This window comes from Maniola jurtina, chromosome 20 (assembly GCF_905333055.1).
Source record: "Maniola jurtina chromosome 20, ilManJurt1.1, whole genome shotgun sequence".
Taxonomy (NCBI): domain Eukaryota; kingdom Metazoa; phylum Arthropoda; class Insecta; order Lepidoptera; family Nymphalidae; genus Maniola; species Maniola jurtina.
In genome coordinates this window covers 5,570,510-5,591,316 of record NC_060048.1, presented here as the reverse complement: position 1 = coordinate 5,591,316, position 20,807 = coordinate 5,570,510, and the positions used below count along the sequence as shown (strand labels likewise).

Genomic DNA, 20,807 nt, shown 5'->3' with positions numbered 1-20,807 from the left:
CAAAAAGAGGGGTGTTATATGTTTGACGTGTGTATCTGTGTATCTGTCTGTGGCATCGTAGCTCCTAAACGAATGAACCGATTTTAATTTTGTTTTTTTTTTGTTTGAAAGGTGGCTTGGCTTGATCGAGAATGTTCTTAGCTATTATCGAAGAGAATCGGTTCAGCTGTTTGAAAGTTATCAGTTCTTTTCTAGTTTTCTTATAGAGAAAGACGAATAAGTACGGTACCTATTTTAAAGTACACATTTTTTTGTCCAGGATTCAACTCTTGGGTATTTTTCAACAATCAAAACTTAATTGCCTATTCTATTCGATTCGGAAGTCCACATGCTACACAAACAGGAGCCTATCTGCACTGACTGTGTAAAGTACAAACAATAGGAGTGAATAGTCCCGCATGCCATCTGATTTAATATGCACAGACCAAACTACATGCATAGCTTTGATAAAGTTTTTCGTACAAGTTTAGCTGAATCGCAGGCTGATTCCAGTGGGAAATAAGTAAATGTATGGAGTTCTTGTATGTGTAACGTACACATATAATATGTAGTTACTCCCAAATCAATTAGAATAGGTACTGCACATTACCGGTATGCTAATTCCCGAAGAATTCTCTCCACAGTCAACCGATTCTACATCAATCACTTTCACCGGTGGTTTTTAACCCCCGACCCAAAAAGAGGGGTGTAAAAGAGGGGTGTTATAAGTTTGACGTGTGTATCTGTGTATCTGTGTATCTGTGTATCTGTGTATCTGTCTGTGGCTTGATATATTATTTAAATTCATTAATAGAAAGAGTATCGGAGAAAGATTTCCTACCTATTTTGCCAAGTGCTTACTAATTCAACCCAAAGCGAGTTTATTTGCCTAAATATAATCATGTGGTATCGAAGTAGGTACGTAATTAAACTGCCGCTTGGACACTCCCCTCCAGCTGTCACGCATGTTGTGGGCTGAATGCCATGAAAGTGTATGCAGCAGAGCCACAGAGCTCTAGCGTACGCATGAGTAACTATCTTGCGCCTAAAGGGTGAACGACCGCCATTGCAGGCGTACGGAGTAACGGCACGGTAATGGTATGTATACAGTATTCCAACTTCATAGAAAGGGACGAAATGCGCGCTATACCTACGCACCTCGATGTCGGCAGGCGCTCGACACGCAGACAGTCGCGACTGTGCCGCAGTGACGAACGGGCGGTGTTTTGTTTTTCTAACAATAACCACGCGATTTTTTCGTTGTATGTGAAACCCGATCAAAGAAGCCACAATTTCAGCTCAGAATGTCGGTATTTAAGGTACCAGGACTACAATAAGATTAATTCGCAAACTTTTTTGACAATCAAAATGCCAGCGATGATTTTATGAAATACATATATGCAAAAAATTGAGAAAATATTCCGAACTTCATTTAAAACCAAATATATAAATTGTAAAGTAGCTGCAGGTATCTATAACCAAGGAAAAGATATTCCATTTTCTCCATCTTGCCCAAAACAATTTTTGATTAAAAGCTTTATACTAGAATGCGGATTTTTTAAACTTTAAAATTTAATAATTCGTAACGTTCGTTTAATTTCCTATGTCTCGGTCGAGGCGCAAATATTTGGTCTCAAATGTATAAGACCGATTTGTTATTCAATCATAAACATGGTTTTTTAATTAAATCTACCAATCAAAAAACAACACGCATTTTTATTGAACATTTCCTATGCAATTCAATTGTTTATATAAAAAAAAGTATATTTACAATCACAAACTAGATGGAAACACAAAGTAGGCAAATGTAATTAAACTGCTGGAGGCGGGCAGCCCTACCGCATGTTTACGTACCGCGCAACTGTAGGTATTTATTTCAAAGAAACGGCCGAGTTAGAATACTGAATAGATAATATTACCGTGGTAACGGATAAGTCATTGCGAATTGAATCATCCCTCCGTGCGCCGTATTTTTCAATGGTTAGCCTTCTATTAATCAAGTAAATTATAAATTAAATAAATCGTTTATTATTCTATCATTTATTACACATACTTAATTGTTTATTTTTCGTTTAAATTGGTTTAATTCGTTTACTTGTCTATCATTAATGGCACCCACTTAATTGGTTTAATTTCAAATAATAGGAGCTTAACTTAATCACAGCATTTACTGGCTACCCTATCTACGAGTACATCTTGAATTATGGATAACTAGCTGACGCCCGCGACTTCGTCTGCGTGGATTTAGGTTTTTGGAAATCCCGTGGGAACTCTTTGGTTTTCCGGGATAAAAAGTAGCCTATGTGCTAATCCAAGATATTGTCTATCTCCATTCCGAATTTCAGCCAAATCTTTCAGTCAAAATTTCAGTTTTTGCGAGAAGGAGTAACAAACATACACACACACACACATACAAACTTTCGCCTTTATAATATTAGTGTGATAGTGTGATGTATTTTTGGGATTAAATTGCGGTGCTCCCAGAAACTTTAAGTATATGCTAAAAATGATACCCATCTAAAAAATTGCTAATTAAGCCTAACTTTTAATTAAAACACACACACTTGCCTGCAGAGTAGAAAGGATATAATAAGGAAATTGGATCCAGAATGTTTTATGGGACCACCACAGAAACTTCTGCTGTTGGGTGGTGTTATATTGCATAATGGGTGTGGTTTGAACCATCAACCTTTCCGGAAAGATCGGATTTTTGAGGCTCCAAATTACTCATTAGTTATTACACTATTTCTCACGTAACTCCATACATGACAGTTTCATTCTACAGAATTACCTTAGCCCCTTCAAGGTATTTATTACCGCCAAAAAGCAGGCAAGCGCCTTTTAACGTAACAACCATTGTAATATGAACATCCAGGGACAAGACACTTACAGCATTAGAAATAAAGACGAAATTTCAACAAATAATACTCGTGAGCTGTTGACCTCTTTGCAAAAGTTTTGGTCGGTGAAAACGATACCTGAGGGAAATTGTCCTGTATCGTACTAAAATGTCGCAGTTAATTTTATAACTTCTATGAAGCCTTTTTGTTTTTAAATTTGTTTTTTGGGTTAAGGCTTTTCTTTTTTTATCGCTATAAACATTAATACTTTCTTTTGATGTTTTCTTGTTATAATGCATTTTGAGAAGATTTAATAGGAATGATGACTACTGGTCAAATCACAGATTTTTTAACAAACGTCAAAACGCTCGCTTAGTGCGGGAACTTCTATGAAACATACAGATGTGACGTCATCGGTATGTATTGTCATTTAGATTTCTCTAAAAATATGTAGTTTTAAAACCGAATATTTTAACAGAAATCTGGAAAACCACAGGCATAGATATTATTAGTTTCTAGAATATGTCTGCAAAATTTCATGGACTTTGGTTGCTTCATATTCAAATGAAATTGGAACTACGTTTGTATGGAGCGAGTGACGGAGAGACCTCTCTTAAACTCGTCTGGACTCTAGATGCAAGAGCAACATTTATTTCTGTTCACAAACATCAAATATAAAGGCCGAGTGTCAGACAACAATATTTTTCCAGAGGCACCGAGCTCCGTCCTAGTTTCTTTCCTTGAAAGGTCGCAAAAAATTGCTAAACAAAAGCGAAAGGGGTCACATTACCGGGCTAAAGCAAGCATGGCAAACGAGAGCTGCTGACAATGCAGTATCCTTAGTATAAACTTACGCATCTCGACAGATTTCGAATACCGAAATCATGTAATATAATAATGAAATATGTACCTCCTTGCTTATGTATCTTCTCAGGCAGCTTTCTTCTATCTGGATGCTGCTTTGGCCGAGGTCTATTATATTATGAACACGAGTCTTGAAGTGATGGGCACTGATCTTTTGGATTTTGAGTGATACTTTGGTCCATATCAAGAGGTCTAAATGGCAGTATCATGCCCGTTTTATATTATCTCTTGCATCGCCGTCTTGGTCGTCGCTACTATCAGCGGGCATTTCAGAACTTCCATTTTTACATGTATCTATCTGTGGACGAACTCGAACCTTATAACATGGCACTTTAGGTCAATATTACGAGTTACGTTCGTTTCGATACTCAATATTATCAAAGTTATACGTAAGTTAAGTATACGCTTCATTGGAGGGGAAAGGCTATGATTAGCATGGCTAATATATTCTTATTTAAACAAAAAAAAGTTGTCGTGATGTGCAAACTCCTACTAAGCCTAGAATGCGAGGCGTATCAAAGAAAAACTAATGAAGTGCTGTTTTTAGGAAATTGAATTTCACCGCAAAAGAAGATTAGGGAATGTCATTTTGTTCAAACCTTGTTCAAACTTAATTTATAAGATATAATATGATGGATACAAAAGAAAGTACTAGAAAAATGTTTATTTCATTTACCCTTTCTCGAATATTTTAATATTTATAACGGTAATATTATTAAAAACCTTCAGCTGTATTTTGGGGAAGCTCATAAATACGCAAAAACCTGCCCGTTTCTTTACAAAGGGCTTAATTTTGATAATAAAGTTAAAACAAAGCACTAACAATCGACCAACTCCGTTTTGTGATTTCGTTTACCTACTGTAAGAGGCAACAGAAATTATGATCAAAGCAAACAATATTAATTTTAAGTACGTAGGTCTCGTCGTGTACATTTAGATTTTTCAAAATCCCGTGGGAATTTGTCGATTTTCCGGGATGAAACGTTGCCTATGGAGGTACGTTTAGTTAAGGCCTAACTTAACGTTACGTTCATTTTCTAACTTTTAGGTGATGAATTATAGTTAGATTTTGAATGCAAAAAAAACCCATGCAAAAAATCATGTTAATTCATGTTTGAAGGGCAAACCAACGAACCAACAAACAAATACACTTTCGCATTTATAATATTGGTAGTTATGCTTTTAGTATAAGTACCTACCTAAGGGATCATCCAGTAAGAAATAGGTAAAACGTTTTAAAAATATTACACATATTTAGTATCAAAATATTATCTAGTAATATCGTAAACACAAATGAAATACGACTGAAATACATTAGAAGATTATGAGACAAAATATTTCAAAGAGGGAAAATGTCTCGTTTTAAGTTTCGCAAGATATTGGGACGCGACATTTATCACGAGAATCTCCACAAAATGTAACGAAACTTTAATATAAATTACACCAGCAAGATGACAAAGCTTATGCGGGTTGTATTCCAAAATTACTTAGAATAGAAAAAGAAAGATTTTTTATTCAAATAAAATTTTAACAAGTACTTTTCAATCGTCAAAAGAATATGCCTACCGAATCCCTTTCCTTATGTCTTTTAGATCTTTTATAGTTTATACCATACCCTATCCGCGGGAAGAAGTTAGTATAACGCTCTCTCTGTTACGTAATCCCATATTTGATGACAGAGACAAAAATCTCAGTGAGTGTCAACCAATTTGAGTCAGCAACCAGCAGCAGCCTATGTCCGTCCCCGGGATATAAGCGAACCCTGTACCTTTCGTCAGAATCGGTAAAACTGTTGGGCCGTGAAAAGGTAGCAGACAGACGGACAGACAGACACACTTTCGCATTTATACTATTATAATGGATAACGTAGTAACAGAGAGAGCGCTATCCTAACTTCTTTACATAGATAGAGTATAGGTAAAGTAAAATATTATAGCGCGAGCTGACACTAATGTAATTACCTATCTACTTATATGCTAAAGCAAATTGAAAATGGGTACCTTGATAATGGGTAAATTGAAAGTGGCCCAATGGAACTCATTAATCAGCTCCTGTCACAGTGGGTAAATGAAATTAATTTACCTCTCATAACAGAAATAGAAATATTATTTAACAATTACCATGCAATAATGTCATAGCCTAATTCAATTAGGGGCTTAATCTTCTTAATGTAATTACTATATCTACTTAATTATGCTCGCCGGGAATAATCCATACTAATATTATAAATGCGATAGTGTCTGTCTGTCTGTCTGCTACGTTTTCACGGCCCAACCGCTTACCCGTTTTTAATGGGTACAGACTTGGGATACTTCCCGGGGAAGGACAGGAAAATTCCGTTCCTACGGGATTAAAAAATGAAATCCACGCGGGCGAAAGCGCTGGCATCCTCTAGTACAATATAAATCCTAGAGTATTACACTAATTAAAACTTAACGAATGATCCTCAGAGTAAATATCACCAAAATGATCTTATGTGAATGTGAAATTGGTTGAATAAATATTAAATGACAGACTAGACAATAGGGGCCAAACAAAACAGCGTAAAACTGACACGAGTGATATTTACACCCCCTCGGCCCACGCTATCTGATTTAATATTCGCAAATTGTACGCAACTCGGATAAAGTTTTTCGTTGGAGTTACGCGGAAGTTTACGACAGACAAACCCCAGTGGGAAATAAGGAAATGTGTAGAGCTCTCACTTGAAGAGCTACGGCACCTACGAGTACGACATATGTACCCTCAGTATAAGATTTTACTTCTCAACAATTTTGATAGTATTCGTGAGTCGAAACAAAATAACGTCAAAGTAAAATGTATCTAAACAACCTTGATTTAAAGTCAAAAATTCAGTGCCATTGATTTTAATTTCCGCTTGGAGCTCTAGTTGTAAACATGTGTACAAACTTGAGCATTAAAACAAGGCAGCTAAGGACCATTTTACTTTAACGCTAGTGTTTCGGCTCTCAAATACTATCAACGTTGGTGAGAAGTAAAATCTTATACTGAGGGCAATGGAGGTAGGAACATTATTGCTTGTTGTGTATTGAGGTAAAATACCTTTTACCTAATGGTGATTGGTGATAGGCTAGTTAAGACGTCTATTTTGTTTTCGGAGCTATGTACGTTATAAGCAATTGCTTGAGCGGTGAAAGAAAATATCGTGAGGAAAACTGCATGCGTAAGAGTTCATTATTCTTGAAGGTGTGTGAAGTCTGCCAAACTTGACCAGCACAGTGGACTATGACCTAAACCCTTCTCGTTTTAAGAAGAGACCCGTTCTTGGCGATGGGCTGAGATGATGATGCTTTTGCTTTTGCCTTTTAACTGACTACTTGACCGTCTTCTCGACGCTGCTCGTATTCGCTTGGGTACATTTCTATTATCGTCGTGCGAAGCCGCGGGCGTTCGCTTGTTTTAATAATAATATATGAGGCAATGACATAAAATGGAAACTTTCGCTAGGTACTCATCTACCACTTCAAGAACCAATTAAACCCAGTCCTAATCGGATTTTTCCGCCGCAAAATGTTATTCTGTAGTCAATTATTATATCATTTTGTGTAGTTGTTGGTCCTAAAGTGCTTTCGTATATTGAAAGTACCGGGGTACTTGTTCAACAATCACCTTTTCAAGAGCACCGTAATAGAGCAGAGGGGTTAAGGGATTTATTATCAAGGGGATAAAGTTTAAATTCCAATAGACGCGGATTGTCCAAGCACTTGACCCGCTTGCAGGAATTATCCGATGAAAACTGTACCGGAGGGAAAGGAATATGGAAATGTATAATACATTATAATATCCATGCCAAAATATTCCAGATTAATTTGTGAAATGTATTTACGTCCACATTTTTAGTGTTATCCGTAATAAGGTAGGTATACCTACTTTTCTATTGTTGTAACGTCATGATGGGTTTGACCATGAGTAAAAAAAATTCATTATTACACAATCATTAGTATATGTTTGAGTTGATTCTGATCTATCTATGGATCTATGGATGGATGGAGTCGGTAAATAAATACTTAGGTCAGCGATTTCATAAAGGTTCAAAGGTTATGTACAACACACGGTGCACCTCTTCTTCGCACGAATGCAATTTCTTTTGTTAGGTAGGTATTTTCCAATTCTTTCTTTCATACACACCTTGTCCTGACAATAATTACAAACACAACAAAATAAATCCACAACGTACCTACGTCCACGTGGATTTAGGTTTTAAAAATCCCCTGGGAACTCTTTGATTCTCCGGGAAGAAAATAACATACATAATAATATATCTGTCCCCAGAATGCAAGCTATTTCTATACCTTTTGTAAAAATCTGTTTAAAGGATGGACCGTGAAAAGCTAACCTCACAGACAGACATACTAATTAATGCATTAGTAAGTATGGAAATATGAAAATGGAAATTAGTAAGTATGGACATGGATTTGTATGGAAGTATGGATAATGTATCAGGTAACGTCCTAGTTTTATTTGTAAAAGGTCGTTAAAAAAATTGCTAAACAAAAGCAAAGGGGGTCATATCGCCCGGGGTTAAAAGCAAGCCCGGCAAAGCGAGTGCCACATACAATACACAATACCTACAGGGTGTGTCAAAGAAAAACTAATGAAGTGCTGCTTTTAGGAAATTCAATGTTACCACAACAAAGAAATGCTACGATAATATCGCGCTAATTAAAATTGTCGGGCGATAATAATAAATTAACAGACGCAGGCAGGTACCTACCTAATTAATTATGCTAAAAGTATGCTCAGTTTTATTTATTTGACTATCTTTGCCGGCGACTTTACCCAAGGTGAGTAAATGTTATGGATTTCGTGGAAACTTTACGATTTTCCGGGATAAAAAGTAGCCCATGTCACTCTCGACGCGCGACGTGATTGAAAGACAAACCATTCGTATAATGCGTAGTGATTTAAATACTGTCTGATGCCAGTCTCACCATCTCAAGGCTGTAAACTCAACCGACCATTAAAACGATAAAAGAAATGAAGTAGGTAGGTATTTCCATTGAGTAGTTCTTCGGTCTTCCACAATATTTTTTTTCTTTCATTCGAAGACCATTTTGAACGCCATTAAATACTCGATGTCAAGTTTTAAATGGCTTAGTCCATTCTTTGGCTGTAAAAATCTAGTTCGATTCTTAATGCTTAAAAAATAAACTCCAGTTCCAGATTTGAATCGCGACTGCAACTTTTGTATCTCTAAGCCGATTTTGATAACAAGAGCAATACCAATAGACCCACCTGATCCTGAAACAAATCTCGAATTTATCAATCGTTAAGTCCTCAAATCGGTTGTACCTAGTTCTTTCTATAGGTTACAGATTTTGCGGGAGAAACGTACGGATGGTGCGCACTAACTCTTATGTTTACCTAATATTTATTTACATTTACAAAAGCGATATGGCCACACCGAATAGGTATATTATTGATTTGTAGCCATCAAGGGTCGCCTTATTCTTTTTACGTATAAAGATATCGGTTCGGATCGAGCCCTATAACAGAGGTCGAATATTTGAGCAGGACATTGTGGCTTCGGAGATACATAGTTCAGAATGTGCCACGTATTTGCCGGGTATTGTATTCGTATGCAAATAAAATGCCGATATTTCCTTTCCACCTCAAGAATATAGCGGAATATTGTAACAAAAGGTTCTGTTCATGTAAATAAAAGTAATGCTAAGTTATCGTACTCATTGAAGTGGAAGAAAAATGTTTCTTTTTCTTGTATTCTTTTGTCGTAGCTAGTCTTTGTTTTTTTAGGAGAACCAGTTAATTTAGATTTATTTGAATGCTTGTTCAACCCTAAACGCCTATAACTATCAAACAATAGAAATATTTCAAATAAAATTGTTGTATAAATACTACTTAGTCTTGGTTATTAGTACGTAATGAATACTTATGAATTATTTCACGAGACAATCTATGTATCTATTGTTGAAAACTTGAATATAATCGTCAGTTTTCCGCTTTTCAGACTGAAATTTTATTATTTATTTGTTGATTATTCTATTTTACAAATTTTCACGCAATTGCCTACAACAACTACTCGTATATAACGTTTAAACACAATCTGATGAACGATACACGAACGCGTAGATAACGTACGGACTGACAAACATTAATTTTTACACTATAAGATTTCGGATAACACGTTTGACCACTTATTTAAAAGTTTGAAATCCATCCACCACACCAATAAAAATAAGTGTAAATAAAAAAAAATATCAAATCGGTAAGTATAATAAATAGTATTCAGTCCCTAAAAGTCCGCATTCTATTTAAAACTAAACGGAGTATTGTCCTTATTTTTAGATCTCACTTGAATGGCGAAACTTTTCACAACAACTCCCACCGAATCTTACAAGTTTAATATAAATTGTACTCTGCAGATGACAAAGCATGTACGCGCTCAGATTTATTATGGTTACCGCAAACCAATTATTTATTGTGGTCGGTGCTCCTTTCAGTTGGTCGCTTTGTGCTACTTCAACGGGTTTATTCACATTGAACCACGCGTCGAACACAAGTATTCCTGCATTTTGTATTACGGATTTTAATTAGCTTTTACTATCATCATCATCATCTCTTAGGGTTCGGCTTTTTATCTATATAACGTATAAAAGGTAAACTTGACTGACCTATCGACGTACAGCTCAAACTACTAGACGGAACGGACTGTTTGGCATGCAGATAGGTAGTTATTATGACACAGACATCCGCTAAGAAAGGATTTTTGAAAATTCAACCCCTAAAGTGGTAAAACAGGGGTTTGAAATTTGTGTGAAAAAGACCACGCGGGATGTGCGCAATTTCGTCCGCGTTGATTTAGGTTTTTTAAGATCCCGTGCGAACTCTTTGGTTTTTCGGGACCAAAAGTAGCCTATGTCCTTCCCGGTCTGTAAGCTATCTCAGTATAGTGCCCGGCAAACAACTTGGATCTGAAGCAGTGTAGTGGTAAAAAGTCGGCGAATCCGGGAAGCGAAAGTCGACATATCAACCAATCGTGTGCACCCGTGCCGACTGAGCAACCAATCGCGTTCACCCGCCTTTTGCCAGCCAATCGCCAATCGCCAGTCAGCCAATGCTCAAGTTGTTTGCCGGGCACTGTACCAAATGTCAAAATCGGTAAAATGGATGCACCGTGAAAAGTTAGTATACAGACAGACAGACTTTCGCATAATGTTAACTAGCCGATGCCCGCGACTTCGCCCGCGTGGTTTAGGTTTTTCGAAATCCCGTGGGAATTCTTTGATTTTCCGGGATAAAAAGTAGCCTATGTGCTAATCCAGGATATTATCTATCTCCATTCCAAATTTCAGCCAAATCCGTCCAGTAGTTTTTGCGTGAAGGAGTAACAAACATACACACACACACACACACACACATACAAACTTTCGCCTTTATAATATTAGTGTGATAAGTGTGATATGGATGATATCGAGTTTACATTTCGTAGGGCATGCCTAGTTAATAAGTAGGTAGGTACACGTACCGACTAGGACCACAGCTAGAACTATACAGTGAAATATTACATTTTCGTTGTTACCGGATTCGATTTATTTCCAAAGACTCATAAGACATAAACTTGCCTTTTTACTCTAAAATTTATGTAAGTGTTTACAATCTTGTATTTCCTGTATTGGCAATTTTGTCGGCGTTAAATCTTTTCTTACGAGAGCTTAAAATGTTATTTGATATTGGACGTTAACTTGTTGAGATAGTCAGGTATAACATAGAAGTAACTTAATAATAAAGTAACTTAATATGCGCTATCCACGGAATTTTCTTTGTTAAAAAACAATCACTTTCTTGCCGGTACCTTTCATTGAGAAAGGAGAAAAATTATAGAATTCTAGATATTTTTTATAAATAAGTATACTTTAAATATACTTACTAGCTTTTGCCTGGGACTTCATCATTCATAAGTTGGAATTCATAATGCATTATTTTCATAAGTTGGAACTTGTCAAAATACTTTCTTAGTGGAAGTCAGCATTAAACATAAATAGATAGGTACTTACATGTTCCAGTGTCTAGATCTTTCCCTTTTTATATACACATCCATATATATTGAATAGGTACACATAAAACAGGTACGTTCAACTAGATTGAATAACAAGTGTAAATTAAAAATTTATAACACCCCCGACAAGTGAAGGTTACAGTAATAACTAGAAAAGAGCTGATAACTTTCAAACGGCTGAACCGATTTTCTTTAATTATAGCTAAGAACACTCTCGATCAAGCCACCTTTCAAACAAAAAAAAACTTAATTAAAATCGGTTCATTAGTTTAGGAGCTACTATGCCACAGACAGATACACAGATACACACGTCAAACTTATAACACCCCTCTTTTTTGGTCGAGGGTTAAAAAATAAACCCTTGTGTTATTTCTTGACAGCACATAAGGTATACTTATTCACATTATTTATAATCCTTTTGGGGGCGCCTCAGACCGACATAACCAACAAATTTTGCTCCCTTGTGCATCTTTTCGGACCCAACTTTTAGCATCAGCATTTATTTATACAAACATATCGATTTGGGTCGAACTCGAAGATTATTAGGGTTCCGTACCTCAAAAGGAAAAACGGAACTCTTACAGGATCACTTTGTTGTCTGTCCGTCCGTCCATCCGGCCGTCATTAAAAAAAAATTAAAATGTGTTTCAATTTTCAAAGTAAGATAACTGTACCAATTGGGGTATCATATGAAAGAGCCTGTACATTCTAAAACAGATTTTCATTTATTTTTATGCGTAATAGTTTTAGATTTATCGTGCAAAATGTCGAAAAAAAAAAAAGCACCAAAATATAAACTAAGTTCTATATAAACTAACTTATAAAGTACTAGAGTATGCCCGCGACTTCGTCCGCGTGGATGTAGGTTTTTAAAGATCCCGTGGGAACTCTTTGATTTTCCGGGATAAAAAGTTGTCTATGTCAATTACAGGGACACAAGCTACATCAGTACCAAATTTCATACAAATCGGTCAAGTGGATGAGTTTTTAGGATTTCCGCGGGAACTGTTTGTTTTTCCGGGATAAAAAGTAGCCTATGTCCTTCCCCGGAATGTATCCTAAGTCTGTACAAAATTTCATTAAAATCGATTGAGTGGTTGAGCCGTGAAAGCGTAGCAGACAGACAGACAGACAGACAGACACACTTTCGCATTTATAATATTAGTATGGATAGAGATTAGAGATTTATTTTTCAAAGTAGGTAGTTTTTTTAATGTTTACATGTCTAGGGCTTTTGTCCTTATGCATGTACCTTCAATGTTTATGTTTTAGTTGTAAGTTTTGGTATAAATAAAATACTAACACCGTTTGTAGGTCAAAATTTATAGGTGTTTATTAAATCTGAACCAGATAGTAGAATTATTTACGCACTGAAAATCAAACGCAGCAATATTAAAGTGGAAAGGTCATAAAATTCATAAATATGCAGGAGCGAAGTATGATCAAAGCAATCGCAAATTAACGATTCAAATTTACTATTTTAATTTATTTCCACACAAAAAGTAAGTAGGTATGAAAATTAATATCAAAGCTAACATAAAAGAGGCGCGTTTTTACAAAGGCCATTGCGGGTTTTCGTAATTAATTAAAGTGTATCATCTAATAATTACTTTTTGATCAATTAGGTTTGAATACCTTTTGCCTGCTTTTTGTTCTTGTTTGGGTTGCCTGTATAAACATTTTATTAGATTGAAAGCTAACGTTTATCTAAAAGTTAAGTAGGTACTCAAATTAGTTTGATTATTTCTCATACTAGAGGATTCCCACGACTTCGTTCGTGTGGATTTAGGTTTTTAAAGATCACGTGGGAACTGTTTGATTTTCCGGGCTAAAAAGTTGCCTATGTCAATTACAAAGACGCAAGCTAACTTTGTACCTTTCATACAAATCGGTTAAGCGGATAGGTTTTTGGGAATCCCGTGTGAACTCTTTGATTTACTGGGATAATAAATAGCCCATGTCTGTCCCCGGGATATAAGCTAACCCTGTACCCGTCAGAATCGGTTAAACTGTTGGGCCGTGAAAAGGTAGCAGACAGACAGACAGACGGGTAGACAGACAGACAGACAGACACACTTTCGCATTTATAGTATTAGTATGGATTATTATTATCTTCTACAGTAATATTATAAAGAAGTAAATTTTGTAAGTTTGGATGTGGTAACTAATCTCTGAGACTTCTTATTCAATTTCAAAAATTCATTCACTGATAGATTACCCCTGAGTGCTACAGGCTATAAATCATGTTATACCTACTTTTGTATCGTAAATGAAGTTGCGGGCAAAATCTAGTAGAAGTATAATAATACTGTTTAGCGATTGAGAGTTTGAATTGGACAAGTGGTCATTTTAGTTCAAACGTGGTTAAAACTGTACCTAAATTAATTCGGTTGGTAGGTTATCATTCGTATGTACTTATAATATTTACTATTAAATATTTCGTCAGTACAAACGATAAAATAAACATAGTAATACAAACTTTAAAACTTAGTAAGTGGTAATACCGTAACTACAACTGCTTCAGTGCCACGAACGGGTGTTTTAAAACCACCTATCAACTTTACCACCGAACTGTTAAAATACCAGCGTAGTGGTCTTTACACGTCAAATGCACTTACCCCATTGTATAAATTCAATCCAATAGCAAAGAAATACCTCAAGAACCCAAGAGGATATCAAAGAAACACAATACGAACGACTCGAGACGCCAAGGCAGCCTGACAATACCTAGCACATTGAATAATTGGTTAGCCAACAATAAATTTGGTCTCTTCTTGTTTTGTCATCTGTCGAGTACAATTTATATTAGTCTTCCCTACTTTCTGAGAAGGTCACTGTGTTACGTTACATTTAAGTAATAGGGTTTTTGGAATGATGTTGGTCAAAAAATACCGTTTTAGCAAAAGTTACAGCTTATCTTCTATCTAAAGACGAAGTAGGTAGATAAGTGAATAATTTAATAAAGCAAGAGTTTATACTAGGCCTCCCTAGACCGCGCTCCATCTAACAGCTCGTTCACACTGGCTTCGTAAGCGTAAACGTAGCGCGTACCATTGCGTCGTAATGTATGTAACTGTATGAAACATGGCATAACGCTTGCATGGCGTGATCGTTCGCGTAGACGTAATGCGTGCAGTTATGTTTACGGATTCACGCGCGTCACTACGTGCTGCATACGCAATTGGTGTGAATCGGCCGTAAATCTCAACTTTGCTTTCCGCTATTCATGGCTGTCGTCCAATACGTCATTATGCCTTTCTTTTCATCGTATTCCTCATTGCTGAAGGTTACTCACGTAATGGTAGGAGTTTATTAGGGACAATAGGGGATAGTGCTTTGGTTTCCCAGATCCTTCCGCAAACGTATTTAAATTTTGACAAAAAAAAACAGTCGAGTGCGGGTTCTAGGGTTCCGTACCATTGCACAAGAAGTAACATTTTTTATTTTCATGATGGCCATTTTGAAATTTTTATTATTTGTTAAAGCGGCAATAGAAATACCTACATATTTTATGAAAATTTGAACTCTCTACGTTCCTGAGATACAGCCCGCTGACAGAGAGATGGACGGACAGCGGAGCCTTTTTAATAGGATCCCGTTGCGGCCCGTCGATTAGTACGGAACCCTAAAAACAACAGCCTGACATATCTACTACAGTAGCTAAAAATACTGAGTAAAATACTGTAAGTACTTAAAATAATAAATGAATACTTCTTTACCACTTCGTAGTCAAGTTACTTGAAAACTCCCGGCCTAACATGGATAATCCCAAGTCACATATCTACGAAGAAAGTGAACTTTCAAGCAACAAAGAAACTGAATAAAGGATTACTCCCTTGAAAGCTTCCAAGTTAATGTATCCGTCAACTTGAGGTTATAAAACTCAATGGGAGTGAAAATATTTTTGTTTGTATTATTTTAGTAAGAAAGTTTTTTCATGAACTCGAAATGACCTTCGTATCTCATGCCACTTACAAGTTTATTATAAAGTATATACTAACTTTTGCCCGCGACTTCGTCCGTGGTAGGTAGGTGCGTAATATGTAATTTATATTCTATGTTATTTCTGGATAAAATAACTTTATAGTGGTGGAATTTTTAAGTCGGTTGGTTCTGTTTATCGATTACATAATTCAGTTTTTATCGATTACAAACAAATTCCTCTTTGAACTTATAGAAAATGTCAAAATACCCAAAATGATACAGAATTTTAAAAACATAAATTAGAGAATTTGTTGAATCGTCTTTATGAAATTGTAGGTAGGTAAGTATGTCGAGAATGTATTCCATTGGCAATTTTTTAACTTAGATACTAAGCACTGGATGGATTTACTAAAATAAATAAAAAGTAGATTACTCTGAATCCTTTCGATTCGGTACTTTTCGCAATTAGGAACAATTATTATTAATAACCAAACAAAGCCTTTAATTCTGTGTCTTCGAGTTTGATAATAATTAATATTGTTTCCTTTGATCGTTGCGCTTTGTTTGAGAATTCTTAGCACAATACAAATCACAAAATAGGGCCAATTGTATGTTTATTAGCGAAAATAAAGAAAAGGTACCAAGACCAACGCTTTTGATTCGCTATAGCTTCGCATCGGTGGACTTACCTCTTCTATAGACTGGCAAGACTGGCAGTCACATAACGTTGAAAGTATTTTACATGAGTAACTACCTACTAGATAAAAACTTTCCTTGTGAAATTATATTTGCTTGTATTTATATGTGTATTTGCTCACTATTAAGTAATACACAGACTAACACGAATGGCTACTTTCCTATGTAATTAGAAAAGAGAGAAAAAAATTGATTTCCATATTTTTTTTGATTTTAAGAAGAAAAGAATATTAGCCATGCTGATCATGACTAACACTCCCCTTTCCCCTCCAATGAAGCGTAAAGCTTATACCCAGAAGTGGGTACGACAATAGTGCAACGGATGGGGTTTGAACCGCCGACCCTTCAGAATTCAGTCCGCTCCTCTACCGTTGATCTATCGAGGCTTGTGTATTATGAGATTACATTTCACAAACAAAATGGAGGTAAGTCTCAAACATTATCATCCAGCGACATTCCGCCATTCTATATCGTCGTTTCATCTTATTTGAGACCACAACTGCACTACACTTACGTTTTTATATCATCTCCCCGTCGTCCATTAAATTGCAAAATATGGCATCCCCGAAAATATAACAGGATTAAAATAGTATATTATTGCAAGTCCGCATCTGGCAGCCGGAAAATGCAAATGGCTCGGAAAAATGCAAATATGTGGATAGCACCGCAGACTATCGTACCCAATTTTACGTACTGCAAACTTCGGGATCTTCTTATTTGGTCTTTATTGAAATATATGAGAGAAAACACGTTCAAATTGGACGTTAATGTTTGTAAAGTTGGCAGCCTGAAGCAAATCGGTGCAGAGTTTCATAAAAATGTTATTGTTATGTTGGATTTGAGGAAATGTAGTAAAATGTAAAATATGATAAGTACTCGTATCTAACGGTGCCTACTTCTTTGCTGTATCTACCTACTCTAAGCACCTAATAATTTTTTTTTGGACTTAGGGTTATTTAACTTCGTACAGTTAATTGTTTTTACAAGAATTAGAGCTTTTTGGATGGTTCAGCTATCATATACATGTCTTATTATACATCGATGGTCTAATTATCCGCTTACAGTCTGTTTTATGGTTAGATACGAGTACTTACATGTACCTCAACCCTTTTAGTGAGTCTTTTCCGATTTTCATCTAACTGATTTCGTTTCATCTAACTTTTTCCTGAATCCAAATGAATTAGATTTGATAGTAACCTACTTCCACAACCCAAGCAAAATCAGTGCGATGCTTTCTCGCGCCTTTTATATCATCGTGATGCAAACGCTGTGAGAGACATAGCACACTGGTAATGTTTGGGCTGTGGACTGCATAATGATGAGAAGTACGTGTTTATTCTTTCCCTATCCAGTTTTTAGAGTTCCGTTCCTCAAAAGGAAAAACAGAACCCTTATAGGATCACTTTTTTGTCTGTCTGTCTTCTGTCTATCTAGCTGTCTGTCCGTCCGTCCGTCGTGTCTGTCAAGAAACCTTATAGGGTACTCCCCGTTGACCTAGAATCACGAAATTTGGTAGGTAGGTGGTTCTTATAGCACAAGTAAAGGAATAAATCCGGATACAGAGAATTTATGGGTTACATCACAAAAAAAAAATGAAAATGTGTTCACGAAAAATTAATTTACTAAATCACAATTGGCGCTGTTGTCATTAACTTGCTGTGTTGCACATAAAAATATTAAAATATCTTGTACGATGTTACGGAACCCTTCGTATGCGATCCCGACTCGCACTTGACCAGATTTTTTGGTTCCAGCTGGACTGGCTACTCTCCGACAACAGCCCAGTGACGTCGCTCGCAGGACTGCGAAGGGTGCTCGCGAACGGCTCGCTAGAGTTCCCGCCATTCCCCGCTGAAAGATACAGGCGGGACATCCACGCAGCCACTTACAGGTGTAGGCTGCGATTGAGTAGCGGTTTTGCTATGTTGTCAAAAAACATTCACATACACGGTGGTAAGTATTTCAGCTCTTATCTACTCATGTACTTTTCGTATTGATAAATATACCTAAAATAGTAGATTATGCCCGCAACTTCGTCCGCGTGGATTTAGGTTTTTAAAAATTCCCGTGGGAACTCTTTGATTTTCCAGGACAAAAAGTAGCCTATGTCCTTCCCCGGGATGTAGCTAACTCGTTACCAAATTTTATCAAAAATCTTAAAATTTTACCAATTTAACCTGTTGGGCCGTGAGAAGCTAGTAAAGACAGACAGACAGACACACTTTTCCATAATGTAAGCAGCATCACAAATAGACCAGGTTGTTTGCGAACGTTTCAGTTTTGACGTACAGTTCTATACAATACTATACCTCGATGTTCAATAAAATTGTCTGTTTAAAAAAATATTTTACTAATATAGAGACTTTCAAGTTTCAAATACCTATTTACCTACTGCCCCAATTCACTTGGCTAGCAACGGCATGTTTTAGTATACAATATATCTGATATAAATATAATATAAGCCGTCGGTCTACAATATTATATAAACAGTGATGTAACGGCTTGTTCTATAATATTATTGGTAGATAAATTCTACTTACATCTCATTTTAGTCCTTAGATAACTCAACGAAGACATTTATTGGCAATTTGATTTCTGGGAAAACATAAAAACTATGACGACTTTCGCAAATAAAAGCTCACAAGCGAATAAAATTTCCTTTCAATAATGATTTACAAACATACCTAGAAATACCTGCTGGGGTATCTATTCAATCAAAAGTAATTATTATTTTGCTCTTTGTGCCTTTTGCAATGTCTACAGACCTTACATATCATCAAAGATTTGAGATAAAAGAACTGCTTAGCCATGAGAGATATTATTCTCTAATTACTTCACGATTCCTGGCAGTGGTTTTGAATTTTATGATTTCTAAACTAGTCTGGTCTGGTGGGAGGCTTCGGCCGTGGCTAGTTACCACTCTACTGGCAAAGCCGTACCGCCAAGAGATTTATCGTTTCGGTACGATGCCGTGTTGAAACCACGAAACCCTAAAAAAGGATGAATTTTCGGGTGCAACCGCCCCAGAAATACTTATTTTTTGTGTGAATTGTTACTCAGGTAATCAATTGTTACTTTTAGTGCTGAATATACCCTGGGAAGTGCACGTGCCAGACGAGTACGTGATGGCGGGAAACGCAGCAGTGTTGCGATGCATCGTGCCATCGCACTGCTCAGAGCGAGTCGATGACACCGACTGGTTCACCGACGATGACACCAGTGTGTTCCAATATTTAGGTAAGTTCACCTCATGAGCCACTCATGTCACAGCTATAAAGTGTACATCATGATCAACCCATTGCCGGCCCACTACTGAGGACGTTCACTTCTCAGAGTGAGAAGGCTTTAGGTCATAATCTGCCACGCTGGCCCAATGCGGATTGGCAGACTTCACACACCTTTGAGAAGATAAAGAACTCTCAGGTATGCAGTTTCCTCACGATGTTTTCCTTCACCGTTAAAGCAATTAGTGATATTTAATTGCTTAAAACGCACATAACTGAAAAGTTTGAGGTGCGTGCCCGGGATCGAACCCACGACTTCCGATTAGGAGCCGAGATTCTAACCAGAAGTTTGAATTGAAAGTCTAAAATCCTAAACTTGTAATCCTTACCTACTCGTATTTAACGCTCTTGTAACTTAGTTTGCAGACGATCAGATACACGGGTATACTACTAAGTATTAGTTACTTAGGTATATCTCAAAGATACACGATATTGAGAGTAGAGGTAAAATGCTTGTTTGTTATAAAAAGCACCGCCATGCAAAACAGTCTCAGATGGATTCTTACACATTTCATAAAATGTTGTTACATCAGGTTTTCACCAGCATAATAATTGGAATTTTGCGACGAATCAACCACCGGTCCGGAACGTTGGTTCTACAGAAAAGAAACCTGCAAATCTGTAAGAATATTAAAAATATTCGGCTCATTTCAAACCACAATAAATAAATAGGCAGGTACTCACGTAAATCCCTAGCAATGGTATAAATCCAAAAGCTTTAAGCTGCTTTGCGTACATCGAATTTTTGATAAACATTGCACAAATAAAAGAAAACGTCGTTATTTTCCAAAAAGGTATTACATATGGTTTTCTGCACGGAAAAAATATTTTCGCACAGAATTTACCAGATTCTAGTAGATACAAGTTAAAGTTAAGTTTAGTGGTCGAGTCATAAGCTACTAACCAGGTTAACTTAGACCAGTTATATTCCATGGAATCACACTAATATTGTAAAGGAGAAAGTTTGTATGTGTGTGTGTGTGTGTGTGTATGTTTGTTACTCCTTCACGCAAAAACTACTGGACGGATTGGGCTGAAAAGAATGGAGATAGATTATACTCTGGATTAGCACATAGGCCACTTTTTATCCCGGAAAATCAAAGAGTTCCCACGGGAATTTGAAAAAAACCGACATCCACGCGAACGAAGTCGCGGGCATCAGCTAGTAATAAATAAATCTTT

The 20,807-nt window shown here is 36.5% G+C and overlaps 1 protein-coding gene across 5 annotated transcripts in view; it reads left to right on the top strand.

Moving 5' to 3' along the window:
- Positions 1-20,807, top strand: part of LOC123875464 (Down syndrome cell adhesion molecule-like protein Dscam2) — a 227,211-nt gene that overhangs the window by 156,404 nt on the left and 50,000 nt on the right. For all 5 annotated transcript variants that reach the window (XR_006798144.1, XM_045921300.1, XM_045921302.1 and 2 more), the window contains exons 4-5: positions 18,096-18,294; positions 19,423-19,578. Coding sequence is in view for 4 of the 5 variants with exons in the window: in XM_045921300.1 (XP_045777256.1) it covers positions 18,096-18,294; positions 19,423-19,578 (355 nt within the window). In the remaining variant the exon portion in view is untranslated. The remainder of the gene's footprint in view (positions 1-18,095; positions 18,295-19,422; positions 19,579-20,807) is intronic.